Source organism: Schistocerca americana, chromosome 11, assembly GCF_021461395.2.
Source record: "Schistocerca americana isolate TAMUIC-IGC-003095 chromosome 11, iqSchAmer2.1, whole genome shotgun sequence".
Taxonomy (NCBI): Eukaryota; Metazoa; Arthropoda; class Insecta; order Orthoptera; family Acrididae; genus Schistocerca; species Schistocerca americana.
The window spans coordinates 48152458-48163369 of NC_060129.1; the positions used below are offsets into that span (position 1 = coordinate 48152458).

A 10912-nucleotide genomic window follows, 5' to 3' on the forward strand; every position below is an offset into this window, starting at 1 on the left:
GGAGATGTGATACATGTATCACTTGAGATAAGTTTCCTATCCTGCCCCAAAATTAAAATATATTCTTACAAGATTACTGCACAGCTGTTTAATTTCTGTATGTTCTATGTAAGACACCTATGTTCATGAGACAGTAATATCACCTCAACAAAGACATTACCATGCCACATGAGAGATTACCATATTTGTATATAAAATATATCCTAAAATGGTAGTAAGTGCTCGTCTTTGAGCTCATGGGTTTTCAACAAATTACTTAAAGAGTACAGGGAACAAAAGGAAGGAAGATAAGTTAAAACAAAAAATGGTAACCAACACAAATGTATGTACATGTGAGATCAATTTTATTCTGACTTTTCCACAATGATATGTAACACTTAAAACATTGCAGCATTATAAAGAGAATGAATAAATAAATATTTAACATGTCAGAGACTGAGCAGAAACTCAGATTGGAAATGGCAGGTAATCTGCCATGGCCTATTCAGTGGAACCAACAAAAGAATTTGCCTAAAGGAATTTAGGGAACCCACATAAAATGTAAATCTGGATGTTCAAACAGGCGAAGGGTCCCAATGCACCTGAATGCAAATTCGGTGCCAGAACCACAGTGCAATTTTTCAGTAATTTAACATGTGACCACAAATACAAATGTATGAACTTTTTTATTTCATCCAAGAATATCTCAACATAATACAACAAACATCAATAATTCAAAATTTGGGTATACACACAATGTTTAAAGGATCTCTTTAAGGTTGGGACAGGTGGTCAGCCGTGGCCTTGATGAAGGAACCATCCTGGCATTTGCCTTAGCGATCCAGGAAAACCCGAATCAGGATGGCCAGACAGAGCGAACCCCATCCTCCTGAATATGAGGTCAGTGCTGTTAATAGCTACACTGCCTCATTCAGTTGTTACCTATTGTACAATGTTCTGATTTACATGAAAATAGATCTTACCACTAGCAAAAATAATGATTAAATATATATCCAATTACACTTTAACATTTTTCTTTATCACTTTACACAAACAGACCACACAACACTTTGTTCACGGAACTTCAATAAACTGCCAGAGGCTGCTTCAGCAGTTGCTGCATATATGAGAAGTTATCTGAAACAGAAGAGCAGGAAACAAACAGCAGAAATATCCTTGTCTAAAGACACTTTAGAAACAACATAAAAACTTGCAGCAACTACTTAGCTGACTCACATTAGTAGTAAACATATTCACTTAAGGCATGTCTAGCAATTAATTTAATATGTTCTTCAAACTTCTATATGTATGCTGATAAAACTACACTAGAGTGTGACCACAGTGAAACTAACAATGTAAGGGATATCTTTTACACAAATTCTGGGATGTTAACATCTGAATAGCTGTTCTCTGCAAAACACTTTTTTATAGTTGGAGGTTCCAGCATGTGAAGCAAGATACTGAAACTTGCTAAAGACTTACTGAAATTTATCTTTTGATGCACTTTTAGATTTGAAGTTAACATTTAAATACCTCGCATAATGACTGACTTTTTCAGTAAACAAAATGTCCATGAAAGCCTCTAATAATAATTCCATGTCCCACAATGTAATTTCATTTTTTAAAGAGTGGAGCCCCTCCACACTGCCACTAGCAAAAGTTCTACAATCACCTCTGCATTGATTAGTTTTTTAATCAATACAGGTCCATCAGGAGATAGAAAATGGATGAAAAATGTAACAAGAATTGAGATTTTAAGGGCAGAGGGCAAAACATGTCATGGCAAGCACCAAGGGTAAAAAATCCTCCACAACTGTTGGACAGGTAGTAAGAGCAGTAGTGGATATCTTGCTGTCTGCAGCAGATCATGCAAGGGTAGGTCACATTAGTAAGTGGGTACCATGCAGTTTGATACTAGTGTTATAACCACCTGCACATCAGTACAAATGCATGTTGGAGCACATCAGGCTACAGTGGGAAAGGCCAGTTGCACCCTTTCTGTACTCCAACGTACTTACATGTAATGCCCGATTTAATAAAAATTATACTCTTCCATTTCTGGCACCCTTTCTAGAATACAAACTAGCAAAATTATGAGAATTTGTTGTGTTCCACCACAAAGATAGGAAAACTTCTGTGTTTTGCAAATGAAATTTAGTATTGAGCACAAGAGGTTTCACCAATTCACTTTTGGCATTTTCAGTGGTATTCCTTTCGATCCTATTCAAAGGAACCATTTCTTCCAGTAAATATTTCTCAGCAGGTAACCTATACTGCAAGTCTACAAAGGATGAAGTGTTGTTATCATTATAATAAAACAATTTCAGTTAACATCTGAGGAAAATAGCATATATTAACAATAATATATGGATTAGTGTTAACACACATGAAACTGATGTCAGTATTATTTTAAGAAACTTGAAATTCAGAATAATTAAATGTCAGAATGGGTGCTGCAGCTAACAATTTTTAAGTAAAGCAGAAAACAAAATGCTACTGTACTTACAAACTTTGAGGTGCCACATGCCTCGACACAGGCTACCAATAACCCACAAGTATTTTTGACATCTCACGCCTCACAGGTACTAAACTGGATTGCAATCTGATGATTGCTGCTATCAACATGAAAGATAATATAGTTGTATCCAGTGACCAAATTTCAAAGCCGATACTGAAATTAAGTTCTAAGTTACAAATTCGATTATTTACATATACATCACTGGTAATCCATTCACGTGTCATAACATTAAACTCAGTGCAAATGTACCTCCATTTTAAGTGAAAGGTCAAGTTTGCCATTCTGTGCAAAACACTATTACCTCATACTTCAAGTTTGCCTCTATAGGACTGTGTAACATTTACTGCTGCTGGAAGACTATCGGAGCCATAACTGGAACAAAGAGCTCCGAGTTACCACCTGCCAATATAAACAAACTTCAATTTTAAACTGAAGGTGAAATATGTCATATGTATTCAAACCACTACCACATTATTCTTCAAGCTTCTCGCATTATGGCTGTGTGATGTCTGCTGCTGCTGACTTCTGGAGCTGTAACAGGAACAAAGAGCTTTGAGTTACCATATGCCAGTTTACTCTTAAGGACTGTAACTGTACCTTCATTTTAAGTGAAAGGTGAAATTTGCCAAATGTGTATCCAAACCACTAGTACCTTATTCTTCAAGTTTCCTATTTTATAACTGTGACATCTGCTGCTGGTGGCGGTTTTCTGGAGCTATAACTGGAACAAAGTTCTATGTGTTACTGACTGCCAAACTACATTACACACTTCAAATGTACCTGCATTTTAAGTGGAAGTTGAATTTCCCACACATGTATCCAAACCACTAGTACCTTATTCTTCAAGTTTCCCATTTTATAACTGTGTGACATCTGCTGCTGGTGACTGACTTCTGGAGCTGTAACAGGAACAAAGAGCTTTGAGTTACTGACTGCCAAACTACATTACACACTTCAAATGTACCTGCATTTTAAGTGGAAGTTGAATTTCCCACACATTTATCCAAACCACTAGTATCTTATTCTTCAAGTTTCCCATTTTATAACTGTGTGACATCTGCTGCTGGTGACTGACTTCTGGAGCTGTAACAGGAACAAAGAGCTTTGAGTTACTGACTGCCAAACTACATTACACACTTCAAATGTACCTGCATTTTAAGTGGAAGTTGAATTTCCCACACATGTATCCAAACCACTAGTACCTTATTCTTCAAGTTTCCCATTTTATAACTGTGTGACATCTGCTGCTGGTGACTGACTTCTGGAGCTGTAACAGGAACAAAGAGCTTTGAGTTACCATTTGCCAGTTTGCTCTTAAGGACTGTAACTGTACCTTCATTTTAAGTGAAAGGTGAAATTTGCCAAATGTGTATCCAAACCACTAGTACCTTATTCTTCAAGTTTCCCATTTTATAACTGTGTGACATTTGCTGCTGGTGACTGACTTCTGGAGCTATAACTGGAACAAAGTGCTCTGACTTACTGACTGACAATATACATTACACTTCAACACAAAACCACTAGTACTCTTTTAATGTAGCATAACAAATATATGCTATGCCGTACAGTTATATCTCCATTTTAAGGGAGAGATTAAATATGCCAAAAATGTACCCAAACTAGAATTACCTTACTGTTATAATATCCCAAGTATTAAACTGAGACTCATCTGCTGGTGTTGGTGTGCCTCTTGAATCCACTACTGAAACAAACATCTAAGATAAGAAAACCATATTTTGGGACCAGTAATCTCTCATTAAATACAATAAATAACACGTACCCTGTAACAGGAAATTCAGGAGTTAGTACTGTTCATATTTAGAAATATAAGTTTTTCAACTTTGGACGCCTTCAGCCGTGTTCGCCTTTCATTTATAATGATACCAGTTTTAGAAAATATTCTTTCGCACGGCACAGAAGTGGCCACTATATTGAATTTTTCCCTCACCACTTTAGCAATATTTGGGAAAATATATTGATTTTCACGCCACCAGGCCAGTGGATCCTCACTTCTACTAATAACTGGGCTGTCCATGTACCTTTGTACTTCCACAATAGCAGCTGACTGAGGAGTGCCCTGGGGCTGTGTTGATTTTACAATTGCATCATAGACACCCCATACTGACAAAGGATCAGTGGTGGTTGAAGTTGACACAGTTTCATGGCTCTGGCTTGTGTTTGTCAGTCTTCTGTCACCCATCTTTTGTGCTACTAGTTCAATAAGCTCTTTCTTTGCATTATCTGCTGCAACTCGGCTTTCAAACACAAGAGATTTAAACCGTGGATCTAGTAGAGTGGCTACTCCTATAGATTTGCTCATCTCTACATTGTGGAAACGGTCCTTCAGGCCTTTTGTTAATTCTTCAATGATAGTCCTTGTCACACTGTTAAATGGCCGTTTCAAAAGTTCTGCACACACTGATAATAATCCCCTTGTCAGAACAATAACCTGAAAATTGGAATAAGTTCAATGTAACACAAACAGTACAGTATCTCAGAAGTGATTATGCCATAATACCACAGCTAGCATTTTAGCAAGAAAAAAGCTGCTTAACTTACTTGGCTGCCAGTAGGATATGACTCAGCACTAAGCTGTGTTGAAACCTGTGCAAATGGCTTCAACACAGAGCAGAGTTCTGAGCAGATGTTCCATTCCTCGTCGGTAAGTTGTTCAAAATCAACTGTGAATAGTACAAGTGAAGTCTTCACTGCATCTTTAATTTCAACTATTCGCTCCAACATATACAGAGTAGAGTTCCACCTTGTTGGCACCTCCTGCACCAGTTTTTTAACATGACCTGCCCCATTATTTTGTTGGTATGTCAGCAGTCTTTCTGTTGCCTTGCAGCTTCTCTTGAAGAATGCTACAATAGTTTTCACTTTCTGCTGAATTGACACAAAATGTTTTAGTGCATTCTGAACAATAAGATTTAGTGTATGTGCATAGCACCCAAAGTGTTTCCACCGTAAAATGGATACTGCATTTTTAATATTTGGTGCATTATCCGTCACAACCAGCAAAACTTTGTCTGTCAGCCTGAAGTTATCTGTCGTGCCTATTAGAGATGCCGACAGATTCGGAGCAGTATGTGCACCAGACAATTGGGAACATCCTAACAACACCGATTGCAAGGTGAAATCTTCAGACACAAAATGCCCTGTCACCGCCATGTAACCTTCATTTGCTGCCGATGTCCAGCAATCTGTGGTCAAACAAACTGTCTTCGCAGCTGACAGTTTGTCTACCACTTTCTCCTTTGCTGCTGTGTATGCTGCTTGCAGCATTACATCTGAAATATGCTTCCTGCTTGGTAACTCATAACCAGGATTAAGGGCCCGCACAAAACCCCGAAACCCCGAATCTTCAACGACTGAAAATGGTTGGAAGTCTTTAGTGAACAGCTGAAGAAGTTGCTCATCTATCTTCTTTTTCTGATTCACTCCGATCCTTTTGGAGAGGTACGATGTCATAGAACTTTGAACACCTTGCTGCATTGAGGGGGCTGGAGCAGCTCGCTCCTCTTCCACACTACTGGTGCCAAGGATCACCTCTACAGGAAGGGATTCACCTAGAGAAAAATAGGTTTCATATCAGCATAAGCACAATAGAAATGATGCCATATTTTTGGTGATATATATTACATTGTTTGCATACAGTATTCTACATGGTACTTGCAGCTTGAATATTTACTTCATGCAAGTTGACAATTGACTCAGTTTTAGTAATGACTATAGCTTCAAGTTTCTTCTTTAATCCTAGCAACACCAACACATTTTCATTTTCAATAATGTGTATTGGGGGGAAGGGAGGGTACTGTATTTCCACCCTAAAAAATATCTTAATTGTTGTTGACATATCATATTTTAAACAAATACTGATGTATAAGTAGGGCCCTGAACTTCAAAATATTCAATATGACTGTCACTGTGGAAAGTCACATGTACTATTAATGTGTCAAATTTTTGGGTTAAGTTTCACCACAAAATTTAAAACATTTATGGAATTCAGTTGAAGACTCCATTAAAAACAATTATCCTTTTCAAAATTTTAAAATATGAAACGGTATCTAATTCTCTCCCCCCCCCCCCCCCCCCACCACGGGCATCGTCAGGGTTACAAACAAATGATACACAGGAATGAGCACTGATACAATCCGCTATCCGATTAGTTACTAATAATTGCGAGACGACAGTTCATATATCACACAGTGGAATTTTATTAGCACTATCGTTATTACACCTGTAACAATAACTTCGAATTAAATAATTAAGTATTCCGGCACCATATGCAACATAATTTAATGTTTGAAAATGTCAAGGCAAACAGATGCGGTGGTATCGACAGCTTAAGTAGTCACGACAAATGAAAACTTGCGTGTAAAAATGCACAAAGCACCACACTGTATAGCATGCTCTTATCTTAAAAAAATTAATAAAATAAAAAAATAAATGATTATGCATGCACTGAAATTATCGTAATTGCAATAAATATATTTTTTCATTACTCACCCAAATCTAGCTCCGAAGGTCTTTGTGATGAGAAATCCACAATTAAATGTGATTTCTGGAGATGTTTCTTTAAATTCGTCGTCGTTGATTTGTACGATAATTTCTTACCGCACAAAGTACATTTCGCAAACTCTCGATCAAGAATTTCGAAATATGACCACATTTCGCTTGTCCTCGACCTCTTCATGTTGGCAACTATTGGTAGTAAGCAACAACACAAAGAAAAACAAGAACGCGGAACGAAAGTCAATACCCTCTAACGCAACCAAAGGCCGGAAAGAGAGTGACACCTGTTCCAGTGTTCCGGAACACCAAGAATTGCAGAGAAATGAGACAATAGATTCCCGTTATTTGCCATCCCCTCTCCGCGATGGCCCGTAGCAGTACGAAAATATTTGTTCGCTCCAGTTACTACCCTCTCTGGAAATATCACCGGGATCAACGACCTTTAACTGAAGTCACCGAGTCAGGAACGTCTAGACACACAGTTATTCCGTTACCAACTTCCAGGTTATCTGTGGTGGTAGCCCGATAACTGCCAGAGAACTAGAACTGCGAGCCAATAACGATAACGTCGATAACTGTCAGAGGAGAATACCGATCTCTGACAGTTATTTCCATAGTCGCTCGAATTCGTTAGTAACTCTCCTTGTACTACCCCTCCAAGCTAAATTAACACGTAAGGCGGTGGCTCAAGGTATCGACTGTACTTGTTAATGCCTGTACTGCAGCTCCTATCAGCCACGGCTAGGACATTAACTTTATTTAATTGTTTATACTAAAAGTAACGAAGGCCCACGAAATAGTACACAGTTCCTATCAACAGATGGCGCGCAGTCTCACAGTTATTCCCATGGTCTATAGAACGCCTTCCAAATGCGCAGTACGATCTTCGGTCAACAGATGGCGCGAGGCACTGTTGACACTAAACAGTTATTGAAATAACTGCCAGAATCAGAGGAACGGTTATCGCAGTAACCGTTACTTCTCAGTAACCGGTTATTTCTATCAGTTACGTTATTTTTTGCCCACCTCTACTTGACAGAGAAGGCAGGCGGGCGGCAGCCGGGGCGCAGTGGCGTCCGCTGGAACACCCGAGAGAGAGGTAAGGCGACCAGCTGCACTCTGCTGGAATGTCCAAGAGGCGCGCTGTTCGGAGCGCGTTTATCTGGTTATGTGATTCGCCAACTACTAGTGTCTGTGTGGCTGTTGTTCCATTAAGGCTAGTTTACGCTACGGCATTGCGCTGCGATTTCATAATACACGACAGAAGACACGGCGACACCGGTGTTCACATCTGTAGCTCGTGTTCTAGTGGCTAGCGTTGCTACCTCTGCATCACGGGGTCCTAGGTTCGATTACCGGCTGGGTTGGAAATTTTCTCCGCTCGGGGCCGGGTGTTCGTATCGTCCTCATCATTTCATGATCATTTATGAAAATGGCGAGATCGGACTGAGTAAAGATTGGCAATTTATATGGGCGCCGATAACCGCGCATTTTAGCGACCCACAAACCAAACATGATAACCAACCAGTGTTCACATAAGTTTCATAGTTTTGTGAGTGCCGTAGTCGTGTCGAAACTGAAAGTTTAGGCAGCTGCACGAGTTGTGGCGTAGTTAATTAATGCGTCTTTGCGTGAAATCACTGCATGAGAAAAGAAATAAGAAGCGTGTTTGGGTCTGTGAGTGAATAAAAAAAAAGGCGTCAGCTCTCCGTTGCTCAGCGATCTTGCAGAGGGAAACTGTAATGCAAAACCCTTAAAGCTATCATAGAATGCTACCAGAATAGGTTATGTTTCCCCTAAATAGTCAGTACTGCAGTGACGAAGGAAACATATTGTAGTGAGTGAAGCAATCTCGCCAGAAGTGAAATTACAAATCACATTGTATAGGGTCCAGAACTCTCGTGCTGCTAGAAGGTTCAGATGTAATAGGTGGTGACGTGTTTGTATTAACACAACATTTAACTAAGCCTTTCTCGGCACATGCTTCACTGGGTTTCCAAGAAAGCATGTAGCTCACTGTGTTGTGAGCAATGCATTAGGAATTCGGGTTCCCACTTTCGCGTACATGAAAAACCAATACCACTGCGACTAGAAACAGTTGACAAAATTGTCAGTGCTGGATACGGTGGTTCGTCAGAGAAAAGCAGCTCCTCAACAGTGTGCACCACCACAGCTAGCAGACAAGGAGCGTCTCGATAACTGAGTTAGGAACAAGGAGAGACATAAACGAAATGCTACAATAATCATGGCAACATTGCAAAGTTCCATTACATATCTGAATGAACACTGCTGTGCTTTTTAAATAAATAAATAATAACGATTTAAGTAACTTTTCCTCCTTTTAAGTCTCCGTTAAAAAAAAAAAAAAAAAAATCAGCCAGCTTGAACCAAGGGGGTTTAGTTTCGTAGAAGTGAACTGTTCCACAGCCAGATGTTTGCCATGACTGAATTTCTCTTAATTCTTTTGTGTATGCACTCCTAATCGAATGAACTCTGCTTTACAGCTCAGACGCTTTCAACCTATTCATGCTCAAATCGCATATGACGGTCTCACGCACAAAATGGCTGCTTGTTGTTTTAGTAAACACCATTTAATCCCACAAACACCTATGCCCAGCATAGGTATCCAATAAACGAACCATTTCCTCCCTTCCTCAGTACATCAATTTGACACCCTATCGCCACACCAAACTGCCACACTCTCGCCACTACATGCCAAGTTGGCAGAAGCCGAAAATATTTTGTTTCACCAACGATTTGCTCAAACGATTGCTGCGCATGCGCAGTGGGCGTAGTGAATTTGCATACAACCCGGTGTCGATGTGTAAATTAGGCTTTAACCAAGAGAATGTAGCACCACTTCGAGCAAAAGAAAGGGGACTTTACTGTGGTAGATTTACATCTGTAGCCTTTGATAATTTATTGATGGACATTTGTCACCCGTTATCGCATATTTAATCTCAGAAAAACGTGAGTGAGAACAACGTTGTGAACTGAAAACGGCGTCTGATTCAGGTGGCTAGTGTTCCGATGTGTCAGGTGTCTCGTCCTGCGAAATTGTAGTGCCAGCCGTGCCTCAGTGTGACCCCGTGCGCATAGGACGCTGGTTCGTTGTCAGGACACCACTGTTACTCGCAGACAATTAGTAATAGTAATGGAACATCACATAAGCTAAGTTTGTTATTTCAGCTGTAAAAGTGCATAGCTGAGCTGGATTTTGTAAGTATCTTATAATAATGAGTAATGGGCTGCATGTAATGTGTATGCACATTCTAGTTACATATTAGAATTGAACACACTTACCTTATTCTCTTGTTTCGATACTTGGTACCCGAAGATGATCAGATGGTGGACCTAAATCGATTAGTCCCAATAAAAACGGGAATACAACTGAGTATCTGACAATGCAAAGCTTAAAATTCGTTACATACTTTGTCTTCGAAAATTTTTAATCCAAATTCGTTGTCTTCGCTGGTTGTCAGCCAATCGCTACATATAACATTGCCTCTGGCGGCGAAACGACACTTTCTCTTTATTTCAATACTTTTAAAATTTTTTAGTATCTACGTTGTGAAGGAATGACCTGTGGCATTACTCAATATGTTGGTTAAGTTGAGAGGCGAAAATTACGTTGGGAGTTCGCGATTTCACAATACGTTTGTGTAATGTTTGTGCATTATGAAAGAGCCTTCTATGTACTGTGTTACTTAAGTGTTCAATTGATCATTTTCCATGATGTGTCGTGATGGTGGGGAACGAGTCATTGCACGCTTACATCACAAATTAATTTCTATAAGATTAAATTCTTAAGATTTCATAGTCTATTTACTTTTTAAAAAGATAAAATATACGGACACCAGTTGGTAATTCCTACCTACCTCCTTTTACGCATTACGGTAA

The 10912-nt window shown here is 39.3% G+C and overlaps 1 protein-coding gene across 10 annotated transcripts; it reads right to left on the reverse strand.

Annotated features, from left to right (window-relative positions):
* Nucleotides 1-646: 646 nt before the first annotated feature.
* On the reverse strand, nucleotides 647-7520 carry LOC124554130 (E3 SUMO-protein ligase ZBED1-like). Of its 10 annotated transcripts, none has more exons than XM_047128194.1 (9): nucleotides 7007-7520; nucleotides 5057-6066; nucleotides 4278-4946; nucleotides 3886-3956; nucleotides 3332-3396; nucleotides 3150-3218; nucleotides 2965-3028; nucleotides 2799-2869; nucleotides 647-2591 (listed from the first exon to the last, which is right to left on the reverse strand). In XM_047128194.1, the coding sequence occupies exons 1-3, from the start codon at nucleotides 7191-7193 to the stop codon at nucleotides 4293-4295; spliced, it is 1851 nt and encodes a 616-aa protein (XP_046984150.1). In that variant the 5' UTR covers nucleotides 7194-7520; the 3' UTR covers nucleotides 647-2591; nucleotides 2799-2869; nucleotides 2965-3028; nucleotides 3150-3218; nucleotides 3332-3396; nucleotides 3886-3956; nucleotides 4278-4292. The 10 variants fall into 10 exon arrangements, with proteins under 10 accessions (XP_046984150.1, XP_046984148.1, XP_046984149.1 ...); XM_047128192.1 differs by having other exon boundaries at nucleotides 647-2594; XM_047128193.1 differs by having other exon boundaries at nucleotides 647-2650.
* Nucleotides 7521-10912: the final 3392 nt, after the last annotated feature.